The 21,151-nt window shown below is 45.2% G+C and overlaps 1 protein-coding gene across 1 annotated transcript in view; it reads right to left on the bottom strand.

Annotated features, from left to right (window-relative positions):
• GALNT17 (polypeptide N-acetylgalactosaminyltransferase 17) overlaps positions 1-21,151 on the bottom strand; it is a 480,774-nt gene that overhangs the window by 84,541 nt on the left and 375,082 nt on the right. Inside the window, exon 6 of the mRNA XM_060077976.1 lies at positions 13,059-13,176. Coding sequence (XP_059933959.1) covers positions 13,059-13,176 — 118 coding nt within the window. The remainder of the gene's footprint in view (positions 1-13,058; positions 13,177-21,151) is intronic.

The raw sequence follows: 21,151 nt of genomic DNA, 5'->3' as shown, positions 1-21,151 counted from the left end.
GTCACCTGCATTCACAGGATGGAGGGATGCAGTGCTCTGGATGAATAAATATTCTAAGCAATAGGTGAGTGAAAACCTCAGAGAGCAGTAGAGTCAAACAAATTGGGGTTGACTTCTGGCTCTTCTATTTATCAGCTCTTAAGATCTTGGACAGATTACTTGCCTCCTAACAATCCCAGTGTCATCTGTAAAATGGCATCGATAATGACTAATTCACAGGATTCTCATGGGGACTGAACAACCTAATGTTTGTAAAGTGCCTATGGGCACCGTGTCTGGCCCAATGTTAGTGCCAACCAACAGCAGATACTATTTTTAAGTGTTTCTCTCTCCCATTTAAACGTCATGGCATTTCTGGGAAATGCCCGAATTTCTTCTTAAGCACCGAGTACAGACAAACTGAATATAGACTAACTGTGGTGCAAAAGAGTACTGCAACAGTGAAGGTTATAGAGAAGGTCAAGCCTGTGGGTTCTTCTCACCAGGGCCTCCCTTCTCCCTGGTGTCCCTCTACTTATTGATGATGGTGTAGGTGTTTCTTGCCATTCTCTGCCCACTTTCAGAATTTTGGGGGTCCTGTCTTTACCCCTATATGGGTAATTTTTCCTCTCTGGTTTAGCTTTGTTTATTTATTTATTTATGGTTGTGCCGGCTCTTAGTTGTGGCAGGTGTGTTCCTTAGTTGCAGCTCGCCGGCTCCTTAGTTGTGGCATGCGAACTCTTAGCTGTGGCAGGCGTGTGGGATCTAGTTCCCTGACCAGGGATCGAACCCGGGTCCCCTGCATTGGGAGCGTGGAGTCTAAACCACTGCGCCACCAGCGAAGTCCCTGGTTTAGCTTTGGTATGCAATGATTTAATTTAGCTTTGATAATCAATATGATGCTTTTTTGCAGGGGAGGGGGAGGGAGGAGTATTTTTTTTATGCTTGGCAGTTCTTGAATTTTTTTTCCCAATACTCTAACAACAATAACAATCCTAGAGCCCCCGGTGAATCAGATACATGAGCTCAGCCACAGTGAAGGTGGGCTGGGACAGCTTTATACACAAAATGAATCCACGTGAAGCGGCAGTCCAGACTCGCAGCTCCTCTGGCAGGGTGGGTTGCTGGACATCACAGAACCAAAAACCTGAGAGGGTGCTGGGTAGAAATCAGCCTAAAAACAGAGGGCTTGGCCCACACTGCTATGATTATACAGTGTTGCCAAAATTACACACAGGCATGTATAGCAGTTTTATTTGTAATTTCCAAACCTTGGAAGCAATCAGGATATCCTTTAGTAGAGGAATGGATAAGTAAACTGTGGTACATCCAAACAACGGAATATTATTCAGCACTAAAAAGAAATGGGCAATCAAGTCACGAAAAGACATGGGGGAACTTTAAATGCAAATTACTAAGTGAACGAAGCCCATCTGAAAAGGCTACATACTGTACAATTACAAATAGACATTTTAGAAAATGCAAAGCTATGGAGACAGCAAAAAGACCAGTGGTTGTCAGGGGTTGGGGGTGGGTGGGAGGGATGCATAGGTGGAGCACAGTAAAATTTTAGGGCAGTGAAAATACTCTGATGACACTACAATGATGGATACTTGTCATTGCCCAAACCCGTAAAATGTACAACACCAAGAATGAACCATAATGTAAACTATGGACTTCGGGTGATTAGGATGTGTCAGTGTAGGTTCATCTACTGTAACAAGTGTACCACTCTGGTCAGGGATGTTATAGTGGGAGAGGCTATGTATCTGTGGGGAAATCTCTCTACTGTGCTGTCAATTTTGCTGTGAACCTAAAACTGCTCTGAAAAGAAATAGTCTTAAAAAATAGCCAAAACTTCAGGTCAAATAAGTTGTCAACTGACTTGTAACCTCAGCAAAATTTTTTAGAAAAGTAAATTTTGTTGTTCATTGTCATTTGGCTCTAACATCCTATATCAAGGAGGTGGCATAACCACAGAGAGAAAAATGATTTCAAATACCTTTAAAACACAGAGCATTGACCACACATGAGTAGTGGAATACATTTTAAGGACAAAACAAGCCACAAAGAAACACTGAATTTCATTCAGTCAACTTGTTAGCTGGCATCCTTATTTTGAATATATATACATACATATATAATATATACAGTAGAATAAAGCAAATAAGAAATTATGTCAATAAGAATATGACATTCTATGTATATTATAATAAGGCTTTCAGTGAAAGATAAGTATAAAATCAAAGAAGTAAAAATCCTGTAATCACAAATTTGAATTGGAAATATTAGTATGAAAGAACGACTTACATTTCTCTTTCTAAAAAAATCAGTATTGTCCAGCTTTTTTGAAAAGTCTCAGACAAGGTAACAGTCCAGTAGCAGCGAGTACCTTCACTGACAAGACACTGGTCTCTAACTTCCCACTAGAAGGAATCAGGGGTCCTTAGAGTAATGGCTGATTCCAGGTTTGGGACATGAAATATATGGGACAAGTCTGGAACCTCTTGGGCCAGAAAGCAAGGAAGCTTTGCAAAGTGGCTGTTCAGGTGTTTTGCCATTTTTTAGTCTTGACTTTTAGGTCGTGTTATATATAATCTGGATAAGATTCCTTTGTCAGATATAGGCACTGTAAATACTTCTCCCAGTGTGTGGCTTGCCTATACATTTTTAAAGGTTATGCTTTGATGAGCTGAAATTTTATATTTTGATTAAATCCAGTTGATCACTTTGTTAAAAAACTGTTAATGTTTTTTGTGCCCAATCCAAAAAGTATTGCCTACCTCAAGATATTCTCTTTTGTTTTCTTCAGGGTTGTATGGATCATAGACCCAAAGGAAAAAGCTAGAACCATAAAGCTTCCAGAAGAAAATGTAGTGGAAAATGAATAAACAAGCCACAGACTAGAGAAAAATATTCACAGTATGTATATCTGAAAAAAAGATCACACCCAGAACACATATAATGAATCCCTACAAATAAACAATAAAAATAAGACAACACAATGTTTAAAAACGGGCAAAAGAAGATATGCAAATTATCCAGAGGCACAAGAGATATTCAACATCATCAGCTATCAGGGAAATGTAAATGGAAACCACACCGAGGAACCACTTTAAACCTACTGGATTCATTAAAATAAATACTGACAATACCAAATACTGGCAAAGATGTGGACACCTGGACCTCTCATACAATGGTGGTGTGAGGGGAAAATGGTACAAACACTTTAGACGCTTGTTTGACCATTTCTTAAAAAGTGAAACATACATCTTCACTACATTCTAGCTATTAAATTCTTATGTACTTACCCAATAAAATCTAAACATATGTCCAAAAAAGACTTTAACATGTATGTCCATAACAGTCCTAAATTGGAAAGAACCCAACTATCCTTCAGCAAAAAACTGAATATACAAATGATCATATTTTCACACAATGGAGTACTTCTCAGAAATAAAAACAACATGGAGGAATCTCAAAAACACTAATTAGTTAAAAGATTAGAGTATATAAGGTTTGATTCCATTTATGGGAAGTTCTAGAACAGACACAACTAACCTATGGTGATAAAAATCAGAAAATGGTTGCCTGGAGCACGTAGTGTAGGGGAGTAGAGAGAAAAGATAGGAAAGTGGCAACAAGGGACTTTCTCAGGCAAAGGAAATGTTCAATATCATGTTTGGGGAGGTGATTATTGGGATGTATGTAACTGTGAAACCCATTAGACTGAAGACTGAAAATCTGCATTTTACTGTATTAAATAAGACTTTAATAAAAACACATACAGAATGGGCAAAAAATGAATAATGACTGTAATGGATTTAGAAACATAAAATATATATATATATATTTTTAACATCTTTATTAGAGTATAATTGCTTTACAATGGTGTGTTAGTTTCTGCTTTATAACAAAGTGAATCAGTTATACATATACATATGTTCCCATATCTTTTCCCTCTTGCATCTCCCTCCCTCCCAGCCTCCCTATCCCACCCCTCTAGGTGGTCACATGGCACCGAACTGATCTCCCTGTGCTATGCGGCTGCTTCCTACTAGCTATCTATTTTACGTTTGGTAGTGTGTATATGTCCATGCCACTCTCTCGCTTTGTCACAGCTTACCCTTCCCCCTCCCCACATGGTCAAGTCCATTCTCCAATATATTTTAAAAAAATAACACTACTGGCGGGGGCTTCCCTGGTGGCGCAGTGGTTGAGAATCTGCCTGCTAATGCAGGGGACACGGGTTCGAGCCCTGGTCTGGGAAGATCCCACAGGCCGCAGAGCAACTAGGCCCGTGAGCCACAACTACTGAGCCTGCGCGTCTGGAGTCTGTGCTCCGCAACGAGAGGCCGCGATAGTGAGAGGCCCGCGCACCGCGATGAAGAGTGGCCCCCGCTTGCCACAACTAGAGAAAGCCCTCGCACAGAAACGAAGACCCAACACAGCAATGAATAAATAAATAAATAAATAAGCCAAGCATTTGAAGCCCTTTAAAAAAAATAATAAATAACACTACTGGAAAAGAGCCTATTGGTCACCTTGGTCACCTTTGGAGGTTGCTATGGCACCAAGTCAATATTCTAAAACTGTTTAAATAAAAGGAAAGAATCAAGCATTTATCCGGCCTTTCCTGTTTCAACTATATTTCAGAGTATCCAAATAGTTGATGAGGTTAAGTTCATTTTTAGTAAAATTATGGCTTAGAGGCACAGGACGAATGTAAAATTTAAAAATCACCATTTTGTAAGCCCTAATGAAACAATGGATCTGGGCAATGATCGTTAGTGGCTGCTAAAACCATTAGGTGAAAGGTTGAGTGGGGAATTTCAGAATGGATAAATCAGTCTGAAAACACATGGACCTACCGTTGAATCTTTTTTTTTTTTTTCTTTTTTTTTTTTTTTTTTTGCGGTATGCGGGCCTCTCACTGTTGTGGCCTCTCCCGTTGCGGAGCACAGGCTCCGGATGCGCAGGCCCAGCGGCCATGGCTCACGGGCCCAGCCGCTCCGCGGCATATGGGATCCTCCCAGACCGGGGCACGAACCCGTATCCCCTGCATCGGCAGGCGGACTCTTAACAACTGCGCCACCAGGGAGGCCCCCGTTGAATCTTAACATCACTAAAATCCAGACAACCAGATGGTACGCATCTCCTAATGTGATGTGATAGGAAATTTACAGCATCACCTACAGCATCACCTAAAGTGTTCTTGTGGGAAAGAAGGAAGGGCTAGAAAGAAGGAAACTGAGTCTAATCAACCTTCTAGATCTAATACGGCTTAGAGAAAATGGAGATTAGAGGAACACGTTGAAGACATTAAGTGGAATCAATCTGTCAAGTCCAGATTGTGCAAAATTTTACAAGACAGATGGTTTGGCGTCTTCAGTAAATGAATGACGCGAGAATAATAAAGGTGAGGGGAAATGTTTAGATTAAAAGATACTTAAGAGGAATCTGGGTGGGGAGGGATAAATTAGGAGTATGGGATTAACAGACACACACCACTATATATTATAGATAAACACCAAGGATTTACTGTATAGCACAGGGAACTCTATTCAATATCTTATAATAACCTATAATGGAAAAGAACCTGAAAATATATATAACTGAATCACTTTGCTATACACATGAAACGAACACAATATTGTAAATCAACTATACTTCAATTAAAAATTTAAAAAAACTGAAAAGAGGCATATCAACCAAGTGCAATTTGTAGACCTTGTTTGGAAAGGTCTACAAATCGCATTTGTTGTTGTTTTTGTTGCTGAGAAAATCTCACAGAATTTTGAGAAATATTTTTGAGAAACATGAACTGGTAATGGATTTTACTATGTGTAAATTTATTTTGAGCCTATGCTTTAAAAAAGTCTTTATATATTAGAAATGCACTCTAGAGTTTTTACAGGCAGAATGTTATGATGTCTAGGGATTTGCTTTTTAAAAGCTGAGAGGCGGCAACTGAAAAACACACAGCAAAATGTTGCTATTTGTTGAAGCTGAATGATTTGTACATTTGGATTCATTAGACTGTTCTATTTTTGTGTATGTTTCAACTTTTCCATAATAAAATGTTGAATAAAAATAAAAGAAATTAACATAAAATGTAATGACAATTCTTCATTCTCCAATTTGTTTTGAGGGAAAAGAAAAGTAACAAGAGGCAGTATCGTCTAAACCCTTCATCCACTCGGGGTGGAATTCCCAGCCGGTACAAAATTATCATTAAAGATTTTAGAAACTCTATGGAAACCATTTTATTCTACAAACTGACATCATGTTGCTGGCCATCCCTGGGAAAGTCTCTTGAGGAAGGCTTGTTTGGGGGGCGGGGTGTGTATATGAATTTGTGGGTTTTTTCAGCTTTAGAGATAAGTCAGCCTAAACCCTGAGCCCCACTGTCCAGTGGACCCCAGAGTGGCATGGTGAACACCCCATACTTCTCCTGGAACCTCGTCCCAATTCCTACTCTTGGTTGGGACCCCGTCCTACGCCTGTGTTCCCTCAACATCTCACTGCCAGGTCACAGAGGACTGTTACTCCTCAAACTCAATGTTTCTAAAATGGAACTTCTCGAATTCCCACCTACAGACCTTCTTCTCTGCCAGTGTTCTCTATGTGAATCCACCCATTTGCTCAGAAACCTGGGAGCTACCCCACACTCCCCTCTCATTCATTCTTCATGTTCAATCATCCACCAGCTCCTGTTCATCATGTCTCCTGAATGGTGCCCAGATCCATCCCTTCCTCTCCATGCCTGCTTTGGGTATGTATACACACTCTTCTCAAATCCACTCTCTCTTGGTTTTTCTCTTATTCTGGGTCCCTTCTTCTCAGTTTCCTTTCCAGCCACTCCTTCCACACCTTAAATGTTGCTTTTTTTCTGGACTTCTGTCTTATCCCCTCTTCTCACTTCTCTATGCAACCTGTTGCCTCTGGCAACTTCAAATATGATCTAGGTACCAAAGATGCTCAAGTTTATCTCAAGCTTTGTCCTCAAGCCTTAGCTTAATCTCCACACAACCAACTGCCTACTGGATGAATTGGACAGTGTCAGGAACTTCAGACTCACCACATCTCAAACAGAAAGGATCATCTTCTGCCTTCTCCCAGACATCCTCCATCTCAGAGAACAGCACCAGCAACTCCCAATTGTTCAAGCTAGTAACTTGAGAGTCAGCCTTGACCCCCGCTTCCCTTCATCCCCTCTGTACACTCAATCCTCAGATCCTGTCTGTTCTGCCTTCTGAATTTGTCCATTTCTCTCCCACTGCCCCAACCATAGTCCAGGCTCTCTCACTGCCCCTCCTCTGAGTCCATCCAGCTTTATCATCCATTCTCCACATGGCAGTCATAATGATCCTCTTATTAAAAAAAAAACATTCTGATAACCTCGCTCCCCTTAAATGCCTCCAGAGGATCTGGGTTATGGGTGAAACATGGGACTATGTATAGATACACATACACACACAGATATATGTCTCTTACATCGCATATGTCTTTTTTTTTCTTTCAAAATGTCCACAGTGGTCCTTAAGAGAAAGCCAAATTCTTGTTTACAAGTCTTGCATAATCTAATGCCACTAGATTGCTGCCACTACATCTAACATATTTCCCTCTCCCTTTACCTGCTCCAGCCACCTGGAACGCCTCACAGTTCCCAGAATATATTTCCTTCTCAGAATTCCAAACGTTTGCACATGCTTTTCTCTCTGCCTGAAATATCCTTTTTCTTTTTAAGACCAGTCTGTTGAGGCATGATTGACATTAAAAAGCTGTACATATTTAACGTATACGACTTGATGAGTTTGGAGATAAGTATACCCCTGGGAAACCATCACCACAACCTATGCTATAAACATACACATCACTTCCAAACGTTTCCTCCTCCACTCTTTACTTATTATTACCGTGCACCTTAAGCTTACACAGTGATGTATGTCAATTATATCTCAATAGATAAACAAGCAAACAAACCTTTTTTGAAAAGAACACAACATAAGATCTACCGTCTTAGCAACATTTTAAGTATGCAATGCATTGTTAACTATAAGTACTATGCTGTCTAACAGATCTCTACAACTTAATCATCTCATACAACCAAAACTGCCTGGACTATTCTTTTACTCTTACACTCCACTTCCACACTTTCTTGGCCTATCTAAATTCAACATATTTTTCAAGTCTTCAACATCGTTTCCTTAGGGAGGCACTTCCCAACTCCTTAGAGTAGCATATATTCCCGTTATCTTCTCCTCTGTTCTCCCCTTCTCCTATCTTTTCACACTCATCCCATTAAATGAATGGTTTTTCTGTCTGACTATAAATTTCATGGAGATAGAGACCATGTCTGTCTACTGTGGTCTCCCTAGCGAAAGTGTCTGCTAGAGCAGAGAAGGCTCCCCGTTATATCCAAAAGCAGTCATCTGAACTGTTGGCCACCTGAAATATATGCATCCAGATTAAAGACCAGTCAGTGAAATCCCAAAGCCTATTCTATCTACACAAGACCAGGGACTTTCGCTCTGAATTTTATCACAGGTATACTCTAACCCTGCACTATGAAGACCTTCCCATAGCCAGAGATGACCAACGCCAATAGGGAAGGAAGAACCAAAGACTCATAAAATCTAAGGATTAGGAAAACGAGACAGAACTGATGGTTTGGTCACCTCCAGGAGTGACCATTATCCAAATCACAACATCCAATAGATAGAGCAGACTTAAGCCCAAGAGTTCCAAATGGAAGACAAAGGGCACAAGAGGCTTCCGGACATTGGGGATTTTGATGTCAAGGGTCTGATAGAGGGCAGGGAGGATCCTTCATGGTTAAAATGGATGCTGGATGATGAGTCCCAAAGCCCATGGACAGAGCAGTGGCTGGGGTGGGGATCAGAGCATCAGTCAACAGCACTCGTCAGAGCTGTTTCATGTTTCTACTTGGGCTGAGTTATCCATCTTCACTCTCAGACATCAGTACTCCTGATTCTTGAAATTTCAGAGTCAGACCAGGACTGTATATGCCATCAGCCCCCCTGATTATGAGGCCTTTGGACTCACACTGAATTATACCACCAGCTTGTCAGAGACAAGACACAAGATCGGGAGCAAAAAAAAAAAAAAAAAAAGAAAAAGAAAAGAACAAGAGATGGGGCAAAGAGTGGGAGAGGGAGATTCCATGTTCATCTGGAGCCCTGGGACTTAGGCCACCCCAGACAGCCCATAATTTCTAAGCCCTTTGAAGGAGGCAGTCCTTCAAATGCTGGACTCAACAATATTTTCAACAACAATGTACACACATAGAAATTCTGCCTTTTATTCAGTTCTTGAGATTCATGGTGAGCTAAGACCTTTTCTGGTGGCTTGAGGATCTGACAACATCTTTCTACTGCCTTCCTTTCAGAATAGCTGCCAGACAGGATTCAGTAGTGGTGTATGTCATGCTCTTGTATGAGAGCCCAGAATAAGACAGTGCATTTTCTTCCCAAAGCAGACGGATATATTGGAGAAACCTGAAGCCATCTGATTTTATACCACTTAAAAGTAATCTATCTGCTCTCTTCTCCTCGGAGAATTTTTTTTCCTCTTACCATTTAGACATGTTACTATAACATGCCTCGTTAATAGTTTCTGATTAATGTTACTCAGAACAAGATGAAACCTTTCAATTTCTGATCTCATTTATTTTTCTCAGCCCTGAAAAGCTTTTTTTTTCCCCTCCACTGTATCGAATGTTTTGGTCACAGGCAAGCTTGCCTTTCATCCAAACAATAGCCCTAGAGTAAACCCTACTGTTTTTTTTCCCTGAACCACAATGAGACTTTCTATTCTTCCTATTCTTTAATTACTGAGGGTGGAATTAAAAAGTAATGAAAAATGTTAGAGAATAATTAGATCACAGATGGACCTATTTCTTAGTCAAAGAAATTACAAAGATGTGGTCTCATATTAAAATTTCCCCACTTAACTAAAGCATAGAATTTTATGTCATTTCTTATAGGTTATTATAGGTTAATTTATATAATATATGTGTGTACACTTTATATAATTATATATGTGTATATATGTGTACATATATTACATAAGCTCTGATTTTTTTCAAGCAGCAGGGATGGCTTTCTTAATAATGTATTTTTCAAGGTGGGCCTTGAAGCATGTGGACCCTCACCCGGGCTCGTTTCTGAGAATAGATACGTATTTGCCAGGAAGCCAGCTAAGGTCGGGTGTAGACCAGGGGCTCTCAAACTTGGATGTGTAACAGAATCATCTGGAAGGCTTATTAAAACACAGGTTGCTGGATGCCACCCCAGAGAGTCAGTAAGTGTAGGATGGGGCCCGAGAACCTGCATTTGTAACAAGGGTCAGGTGACGTGGATGCACTGGTCATCGACCACACCTTAAGAACACAGACTACTGTGTAGACGGTGGCTATGTGGACCCTGGACCGAGGTCTTGGCCCTTAGGGTACCAACAGCTGTCAATTCCTGCTTTGAGAATCAGCAGAAAACCAAGGCTTCTGTGGAGAGTCAGCTCGTAGGTCATGGGATGACATGGTCTATGGGAAGTAAGAGGCATAAACATTCCCAAATGTCCAGCGTGGATGCCAGACATGCCCGGGATAAGAGGCAAGTGATTGCATGAGGGTGGGATCCGAGCCCCATCCATCGGATGCTTTCATAAAGATGCGTGGAGAACAGCCAGGCACGGAGCTACCCCAGAGAAGACAAGTCAGAGAGCAGGCTCTGGGCCCCATCGCTCCAGCCTGCCATATGGAGATGCAGAGCGGAACTCACGGGCCCTCAGCTCATGGCACAGGGGCTGTGCTCTACTAGGCTGTGCTGCTGCAGGGCCAAGACTGACAAGCCCCTCCCCTCCTGCAGGGATCAGGTAGCCACGAAGGACTGTCACTGTCATCAACATGGAGCCTGGTAGAGCCTGGCACCCAGACCTTTGCTTTGCAAGCATGGGGAGACCAACATCCTAGCAAGCCTTAGCAGTGGCTTCCACTGTCACCACCTCTGTTCTCCCCAGAGCGCAGCCTGCCATGGCAATCAAATCTGGGGGACCCTCCTGTCCCCATAACCCCTCCACCTGTGCCCCTGCCTCTATAGGGATAGTGCTCCTTCCCTCATCTTGTTCTTCCCTCTGTTGGTGAAGTCTTATCCTCCACTGGGTTCTTTCTCACAGCATATAGAGACATTCAAATCTCCCTTAATAAAAGTATTAAACTATTAAAATTAATAATTTACAAAATTATTATAAATTTTAATAATTGTATACATATTATATACAAATATACATATAATTTTATAAACTATCATAAAATTTATAAAAAATTTAAAAAGCTTAACCATCTCAATGCAAGGCTGCCTTCAGCTCCTTCCTTTCACAAATAAGTACCTGGACAAGTTATCACCTCCCATTTCACCATCGGGCTTGTCTCCATGATGTCACTGCTTCTATGCATGTTGGGTCCTAATAGGCATTCAGTCATCAATCTAACAGATACCTATTGAGCCATGTGTTAAGCATGGTTCTACATGCTTGGGATGCAAAGGTGAGCACCACAAAGATCTGTGCCCCATAAAGCTTGCAATCTAGCTAGTAAAGGTAGAGAAATACAATATACATAATAAATAAGTCAATTCCCTGGCATGCTAGAAGCGGATGAGAGCTAAGGAAAAGAGCAGCATGAGAAGGGATGAGGAAATGGGAGCAGGGCAGAAACTGAAGTTACAGGCCAAGTTCAACATGCTGGGCCCAAATCTTTTCCTTCAATTAAATTTCAAATGGGTAAATGCCAAGTATGTTAGCTATGATAACATATTCATGGGCTTTTTAATTGCTCGGCTTTCAAAGAAATCTTATGCAAATTCCACTTAGGAAAGAACCCAGCCTGGAACTGAAAACACAGGAAGAGTCTACAGTCTCCAAAAGGGAGTGATTTTAGGATGCAGGAAAGGTCTCCACCATCCTCTGCTTCCGCAGCCTGGATGTTCATTACATCATGAGGACATGAAGCCTTCCATTCCACGAAGGGGGCTCAGGGGTAGAGGAGGGGGCAATGCAGTGTCTTAAAGGTCCTGAGCAGTTAGGGATAAAGAGTGAAATCTGACACAGAGAGCAGGCTTTGACTGGAGTACTTGTACTGGGTACTGGGTACTTGCCTGGGTAGAACAAGAAGGAGATTCTAGCAGCGGAAGGAGGAAGAAATTCAATAAACTTAAACCTTACAGTTGTGTCCTGAGTCATTTCCAACAAGCCTACTTCCCAGGGGCTCAGGAATGCACAAGCTCAGGACAGGGAGCAGTGGGGACACAGAGACCCCAGCTGGGCATCATCCCCCAGGACCCCCTTCTTTGCAGTATGGAGGAGGACGTACCAGTTAAGTGGTTACCAGGTGTCCCCCATCCACACCCCTCATTCGGGTTCATTTATCTTAACTCTAAAGTGAAGAGGTTGGAATGCATCAATTTGTCCAACATTTTTGTTTACGGTGAACTCCATATTTCAAACAGAATCTTAAGCAATACCCAGTGTCTAAAATATCCAGCAGTGGAGCTGATCTGAACGGGGGGCCAGCAAGAGGCCCATTCTGCATCTTCTTCCTCTTCCCCCTCCCATCATCCTCCTTAGAAGCGTTTCTGAGAAATGGGAGAGCCCCACAGAACATGGTCCTTCTCTCCTCTGGCATCTTATGATTCTATGATGTACATGAATTGTCAAAATAGGAGCATGTAAATTCTAATTTAAGGAGATGATTTAATTTTAAGAAAAATTTAAGGAGAGAGTAAAACTGGATGGGAGTGGGAACCAAATTCTCTAGCTAATGTCCAGATTGGGTCGCCCAGGCATGGACAAATTGTTCAACCTTTCGAGGGAGGAAGCCCAGGTCTCCCCCCGTCTGAGGAGGGGTAACAACGCTGCTGGAACATCTTTAGGAACAGAAGTGGGGTGAACGATTCTGTCATTTACCAGATAAAGAAGCTTCAAATACGCATCAAAAATGACCAGGCAGTTCTGCTCACAAACACAAACAGACTAAGAGGAAAGGATGCCGTGTCACAAACCTTGATTCCAAGTTCGATATTTTCTCCTCCATACACATCCATCCCAGGGTCCAGAAGACCAATTTCACCAAAGAACTTCCTGTTGACCACAAACGAGCAGCCAATCATGGCTGGTGTTCTGCAGGAGGGAGAAAGAAGCAACAGTCATGTGATACATACACGCGGATATTACTCAGCCACGAGAAAAGGAAATCCTGTCACTTGCAACAACACAGATGGACCTTGAGGGCATTATGCTGAGTGGAACAAGTCAGAGAAAGACAAATACTGTGGAACTCCCTTATATGTGGAATCTAAAACAGTCAGACTCATAAAAACAGAGAGTAGACCGGTGCTTACCAGAGGCTGGGGGATGGAGGAACTGGGGAGATGTTGGTCAAAGGGTCTAAAGTTGCAGTTAGAAGATAAACAAGTTCTGGGGATCTAATGCACAGCACTGTGATTTTCGTTAAGAATACTGGACTTGGGGCTTCCCTGGTGGTGCCGTGGTTGGGAGTCTGCCTGCCCATGCAGGGGACACAGGTTTGACCCCTGGTCCCGGAGGATCGCACATGCCACGGAGCGGCTGGGTCTGTGCACCACAACTGCTGGGCCTGCGTTCTGGAGCCCGCGAGCCACAGCTACTGAAGCCCGTGCGCCTGGAGCCCGTGCTTCGCAACGGGAGAGGCCACCGCAGTGATAGGCCTGCGCACTGCAATGAAGAGTAGTCCCCGCTCGTCTCAACTAGAGAAAGCCTGCACGCAGCAACGAAGACCCAACGCAGCCAAAAATAAATAAATTAATAAATAAATGTATTAAAAAAAGTAAAAAGAATACTGGACTTCCCTGGTGGTCCAGTGGGTAAGACTCTGCACTCCCAATGCAGGGGGGTTGGGTTTGGGGAACTAGATCCCACATACATGCCACAACTAAGAGCCTCCACGCCGCAACTAAAAGATCCTCTGTGCCACAACTATGATCCCATGCAGCCTAAATAAATAAAATATTTTTTAAAAACTGTATTTATATACTTCAAAGTTACCAAGAGAGGAGATCTTAAGTATTCTCATCACAAAAAAACAATAATTACGTGAGCTGTTAGGGGCATTAGCTAATGCTATGGTGTTTATCTTATTGCAATACAGAGATCAAATCAACATGCTGTATACTTTAAACTTATACAGTGTTATGTGTCAATTGTATCTCACTTGAAGGAGGGGGAGGAGAAGAAGCCGCCTCTAAGGCATTTTACTGGTGCCATAGGGGGTAAAGAAACACACGACATAACTTCCTGAGTTCAAGCAACTAAATTATTATTATTACTATGATTTATCGAGTAATTACTACATCTCAAGCATAAATGCAAAGCACATTTCACGCACTCTCTCACTTAAAAACATCCATGGTCGTGTGAAGGAGGTAGGACCTCTCCAGCTGAAGCCCGCGGAGAGCTCGCGACCTGGCATGAATCACAGAGTAGAGGTCAGGACCCAGCCAACCGCAAAGCCCTTCATTTTAGCCTTTCTGCTTCATTGCACTCTTCAGAAATGGCTTCGTGAAGGAGCTGGCAAACCCCCAGGCTGCCAAACGCCAGAAATGCTGTTCAGATGCTTTCCTGGGTGAAACAGACGTCTCATACGGGAGGCCCCACGAAACTCCACTGGGGCCGCCGGGAAGCTCATCGGTGAGATGCTCCTGAGCTGAATTGTAGACCTCAGTGTTAGATCCTTGTCTGCTACTCCAGATCTTGAGTTGACTTTGACCTTAATGTCCAGATTTTTGACGCCTCTCAGTGCCCACGTGGTGCGGCAGCAATGGAACTCACTGGAAAGGTGAGTGTTGAGAGTTGAACGGACCTAGTTTGATGAACATGGGTGCTGCCGTGGGAAAGTGTACTTGTGTGAAGTTAATGGACCCCCCCTGGATCCCAGTTAAGTCTCTGTGGAGGATCGCTGTGAAAAGATATGCAATGGGCTCAGTGCAGAGAGCAGGGGCTCAATAAATAATGCTTCTCTGCCCTCCACGTTTCTCCAGGAAGCTCACACCAATCACACCTATGGACACAGGACACGGCCCTCTCCTGGGGCAGCTGTACCAGTTACACCAGGACAGCAACTGCTTCACCGTCAGTCATTTCCTGCAGCCTTTGGTCCCTCTGAGAAGCAGCTGACCCCTTGCTTGCAAAAGCACTACGTGAGCCCAACTCTCATCTCAGTTAGCTGAACCAGAAGTGAGCACAGATCCCAAACGGGGTCAATCAGATTATGTTTTTCCTGAAACTTGGGATCGAGACAGCGCTGGGAGCTAGAACTAGATGGTCTCATCCATCTGTAGGGCTCAGGCTGCCATCTGGGGGCAGCTCTGGTGGTCCCTGTACAAGGATGGCTGAGCAGAGGGAGGCAGATGCACTGTGGAGGTGTGAGACCATGGGATGGGGGGCGGCCTGGTGTCTTCTGCTGCCCATCTGCTGACAGGCCTGGCTCCGCTCTCTGCCCCTGGGTCATGTGCGAGCCCCCTGGGTCTTTGCGATCTGTCCTCCTTTTATTTATTTATTTATTTATTTATATTTTATTTATTTTTGGCTGCGTTGGGTCTTCATTGCTGCATGCGGGCCTTCTCTAGTTGCGGCGAGCAGGGACTACCCTTCGTTGCGGTGCGCGGGCTTCTCATTGTGGTGGTTTCTCTTGTTGCGGAGCACGGGCTCCAGGTGCGCGGGCTTCAGTGGTTGTGGCACAGCGGGCTCAGCAGTTGTGGCTCACGGGCTCCAGAGCGCAGGCTCAGTAGTTGTGGCGCACGGGCCCAGTTGCTCTGCGGCATGTGGGACCCTTCTGGACCAGGCCTTGAACCCGTGTCCCCTGCATTGGTAGGCAGATTCCCAACCATTGTGCCACCAGGGAAGCCCGATCTGTCCTCCTTGACTTAACCCGTGTGTATTAGACAGGTTTCTGTTCTTTGCAACTGAATGGTGCTGATGAGACGTGCTATCTCCCCCACCCTCTACTTATGATCTGGGGGAGGGTGGACGTTTTATCACACAGCCAGAAGAGGCAAACTTCAGGGAAGATTCACTCTGGGAGAGTTACAAGCCAGGGTCACTCGAGTGATGGAGAAATGCCAGTGACATGTGTGCTTGGAGAGGGGACATGTGGTCCTGGGAGGGGGGGAGTCTGCAGAGAAGGGGGAACGGGAGCCAGTGCTGGTGTCACCTGTTTTCTAGAGAGCCATTGCTGAGCACATCAAGAAATTCTGAGAAGTTAGAACAGTCTCTCCAACCCCTAAACTCAAGGTCTGAAAATTCCCAATGTTAACACGCATGCATAATTAAGATCCTGCTCTAAGACGCTGTGCTTTCTAACCCCTCGAGGGCAAGCAGGGCAGTTAGAATCACAGGGCACAGCAGTCAACAAACACTCTCAAAGGGGTGGCTCTGCGCACAGCCCCATGGCTGAAAAGCATGTTTCTCTGAGATTGGTTCAGGATCCACCTACACCAGCATCACCCGGAGGGCTCCTTAGAAAATGCAGATTCCTGGGTGCAGCCCAGACCATGGAACCAGACTTACAGAGACGGGACTTAGGAATTTGTGTTTGTACCAGCAGAACCAGCCTATGGAGCCATCTCCCTCTTGAACTGCCAGGTCTCCAAGAGCAGAGAAGTTATCCGCCTAATTTCTCGTTGTATTCCCAGGAGTGAGTGTCTTGCTGACACAGAGCTAGATACTGTTGAATGAATGAATGAGTGTAACAGATCTGGTGACCGCCCCTGGTGGGGAAGGGCCCCGTGATGCCCCAGGGACAAACTAGCTGACCTGAACCAGAAGCCAAGGGCAGCAGGACAGTGTGTGGTCGCTAGGGGAGGGAGGGAGGGATGAACAAAGAAGGAGGGAAGGAGAGGGAAAGAAGGAGGAGGGAGGGGAGGAAGAGAAAGGGGAGGAGGAAGAGGAAGAGTAGGAGGGAAGGATTCAAAGCACAGGACTCTCACTGTCAAGGACACAGGCCGCTTCTTCCTTCCCCATACCTCTCAGATCGCCCTTTAGGAAACATCTTTCGCCATCATGCAGCCTGATCTTTTCATGTAACTGGCTTTATCTGGATGATATTGTTTGGTTGCGGTGGCGAGGAGAGATGGATTCACAGGATGAGTCACCCTGGGTCCTCTACCTGCTGCTCACAGCTCTATTCAGCGTATTCCAGCAGGTCCCACAGCAGAAGCCCTAGGATTCCCCACGACAGGACGGAGAGGTCCCCTAGCGCCTCCTCATTAAAGTTAGGCCACAGCAGCCACCCAGCTGTCACGAGGCCCCACAAAGAGGTCACAGGCAAGCAGGCTGCTGTCTGCATCCTGGCGGGCTGTCAGAACCCAAAGATGAAGGGCAGGAGGCTGGTCCTCACGCAACGAAGATGTGGAAGGAGCCTGTGATCATTACTGCTGTTGGTGGCATGTGGAAAGGTCCCCTAAAGGCCACGGTCAAACACCTGCCACCGTGTCAAGAGGGTGCCTGGGCGCTGGTACACATCTTGGGACTCTAATGAGGCCAAGCTTGACAGGGATGGTGCAGAGGAGGGGCTGGAAGCAGCCTGGGAGACCAGCCCCGAGGAGACGGCTTCCCTGCTAAGCCAAGAACCCAGTCCTGCAAAGAGCAGGGCTCCGAGGCTGCCCCACTGTGCTGGGAGCAGGGCAAGGTTCAACAGGTGACTGATGTGTCACTGGTCGATGTGGAGACTAAATAATTAAAAGGCGTATCTTCACCCATGGTGAGCTCAGTGGATGACTGCTCTGAATTCTGGATTGATGATGGACAGCTGTCCTCACTGCTCGGGAGAAGCAGGTCTCCAACAGAAAGCCTCCACCTGGCCCTATCTGGGACCCACTGCCCTTGTGGCATGGTTAGCCAGACCCGTCCTTACAGGCAGAACCAAGAGCCCACCGGGGCCCCACTTCCCCTCCAAGGTTTCATCCTCACCTGCCCATCAAACCACAGTGGATGGCACTTTGGGGTCATGAGCTCCTGGAGCGTGAGCCTACAGCCTCAATCTTCAAACTCCACTGCGATTACCACCATCAGCACAAACATTTCAGTTCGAAATCATTCAAAAAGGATAATCATATTAAGGAATCTGCCAAAGTCTAATAGCTCCATTATGGAGGAGAAGAACGGAAATTAAAAATAATCGCTTTTATTGTTGCTGTTCCAGAGAATATATGCAACATACACGACGGTTCCAGCTGAGAGAGAGAGGAGAAAGGGAGGGAGAGAGAGGGGAGGACAGGACGGCAGGCCCAGGAGTTTCCACCCAGATATGCAGAGCTTTGTCAATACACTGCTTCCTCTCCTCGTTGGTGACAAAGGGCCCACCTGTGTTCTAGATGTGTCCACCCTCAAAACCCTTCACTGGCTCCCTATGCTCTCCTGAGTAAAGTAAAGTTCTTCCTTAGCATGCCTGCCCGTGGCTTGACCACACTGGGCAATTCATTGTTCGGGAAACGTGTCCCAACTTATGCCTGGACGTCCTTCTCCAGAAATGTCCTCCACAAGACCACCTCCGTCTGCCCGAATCCTACCCATCCCTCAAAACATATTTATCTTTTTTGTTGCAAAAAACAAAGATATATGTCTTACAGAAAATATACCTTGACAACAATAAGAAAACAACAAACTCATCTGTACTCTCTGGCCGTAAGCTCTCAACTCTGTCATCCAGCCCCTATCGTTCCAGTTCACCTCCTCAAGTTCACTGGATCCACCCCACTGGGACCTGCAGTCCACTGGCACTGCCACCTTGACAGTGGAACCCCTCCTCTTGTGTTTTTCCCACCCGCCCCAAGCTCAAAGCCATGGTTGCTTATTGTAAGAGTGCCCTGGCTTCCTCACTCCCACTTTGCTTTGTTGGCAGAACCCTGATGCTGATAAGTACAACTCTCCACAAGCTGATTTGGCTTTAAATTCAGGGCTGTGTGTGTCCAGTGGGTCCTCAGCGGTGTCCTACAGTCCTGCTCCAGGGCCCGAGCCACTCCAGCCTGACTCTCCTAGGAGACTCTGCCCCAGCTTCTCCTTCCTCCACAAACCTCCCACACGACCTCCTCCCTCTCAAGCAGCCACGTTCCTTCCCACTTCCCTAAGAAAGCAGCAAACAAAAGCGAATGTCCCCACCTCCCTCGTCCACCCACTTAGCAGCCCCCGTCACCTGCCTGCCTCCCTTTTGCTGTAATTGAACTGTCCATGCTCTTAGCTGAGGCCAACCTCTGCACCCATCCTCTCTTGCTGCTCAAGGATCTCACTTCAGCCATCCCCCCCTCCCCTAAATACACCTGTATGAAATATCTATTCTTATTTTCTGTATTCTTGATGCTTTGGCACTTGGGGCCTTGTTGACTGGGGAGAGATTGCCCCTCCCAGGACTCGCCAATTCTTAGAGACAGCAAAAAAACCAGCTGGAGAGGATGCCTCTCCTATGCAAACTAACCAACCCAGAGCCCACACTCCCAGTCACCTCCTCTACCTGGTCTTTTCACTCTAGGAAGCAATAGTCCTCTACCCTGATCATCCCAGGGCCAGGAACCAGATAACTGGAGACAGTCCCCTACACCCCAAAATGTTCCAACTAGCTGATCCTAAGCCAGATCAGCTGCTTACGTTGCCTCGCCCATTTCTTCAGGAAGAAACCACAGTAAAGACTTGGGCTCTTGCCTTCTCCTCACTTCTTCTCCTCCTAACTGCCCCAGATGCTTCCCTAGATGGCCCTGTGTGGCATGGCAGGCCTCCTTCTCTTGGAAACTGTGGGTAACAAACTATCTTTTTAATGGCAATAATCTGTTGTCCTCGCCATATCTGAACTTAAAAACCCTGAGTACATGTTAGAACAACACTGTACAGTATCATCTTCCATCCTGGGCGGGCTCATTCCTAGCAGCTCACAGTCTACAATTCCCCTCTTGACCCACTTCCCTTACAGCTGCCTCTCCTCATTTTTTGCTCCCCCTTACAGCAAAGCCCCTTTAAAGAGCTGTGTAGGGGCTTCCCTGGTGTCACAGTGGTTAAGAATCCGCCTGCCGATGCAGGGGACACAGGTTTGAGCCCTGGTTCGGGAAGATCCCACAGGCCGCGGAGCAACTAAGCCCATGTGCCACAACTACTGAACCTGCGCTCTAGAGCTCACAAGCCACAACTACTGAGTCCGCGCACTGCAACTACTGAGCCCGTGCGCCACAACTACTGAGCCCACGTGCCACAACTACTGAAGCCCACGCACCTAGAGCCCATGCTCCGCAACAAGAGAAGCCACAGCAATGAGAAGCCTGTGCACCACAGCGAAGAGTAGCCCCTGCTCTCGGCAACTAGAGAAAGCCTGCACACAGCAACGAAGACCCAATGCAGCCAAAAATCAATCAATAAATAAATTAAATTAAAGAGCTGTGTACATCTAATGTCTCCAATTTTCTCTGCAGTTCTCTTCTAAGCCACTCAACCAGGCTCTCACCCTCACTGCTCCACGGCAAGTGCATTTGTCAAGGTCAGAGACAACTCATCCTAAATCCAGTGGCCAATTCTCAGTCCTCGTCACGTCTGCCCTCCTAGCTGCATCTGATACAGCAGATCATTCCCTTTCCCTGGAAGCAGGCTCTCCATGCCCGGCTGTCTTCCTGGACGCCCCTTTCAATCTTCCTTCTTGACTCTTCCTTTGCTTTCTGATGTTCAGGGTAGAAGGACTCCAGGGCAGAGACCTTGGATCTCTTTTCTGCTCCATCTGCATTCATTCCTTGGTGATCATGTTTGCTTTCTTGGCTTTCAATAGCATTTATATTCCAGTAGCTTCCAAATTTACACTCCAGTCTGAATGTTTCCTCTGAACTGCAGACTGGTACATCCAGTTGCCTACTCAATGGCTCATTATGTCTAAGGGATCCCTCAGACACAGTTGGAAAGGAATCGTTAACCTTCCTTCCACTCAAACCCGTCCCACCTATCTTTTCTATCTTAGGTAATGTCAACTCCATTCTTCCAAATGTTGGGGTAAAAACCTTGGTGTCGGCTTTGGCGCCAACTGGTCAGAAATTCTTATGGCTCTACCTTCAAAATACATCTGGGATCTGAGGACCTCTCACCATCTTCACTG

This window comes from Mesoplodon densirostris, chromosome 16 (genome assembly GCF_025265405.1).
Source record: "Mesoplodon densirostris isolate mMesDen1 chromosome 16, mMesDen1 primary haplotype, whole genome shotgun sequence".
NCBI lineage: Eukaryota > Metazoa > Chordata > Mammalia > Artiodactyla > Ziphiidae > Mesoplodon > Mesoplodon densirostris.
The sequence above is the reverse complement of the archived record's forward strand: the minus strand, read 5'-3'. Positions and strand labels throughout refer to the sequence as shown.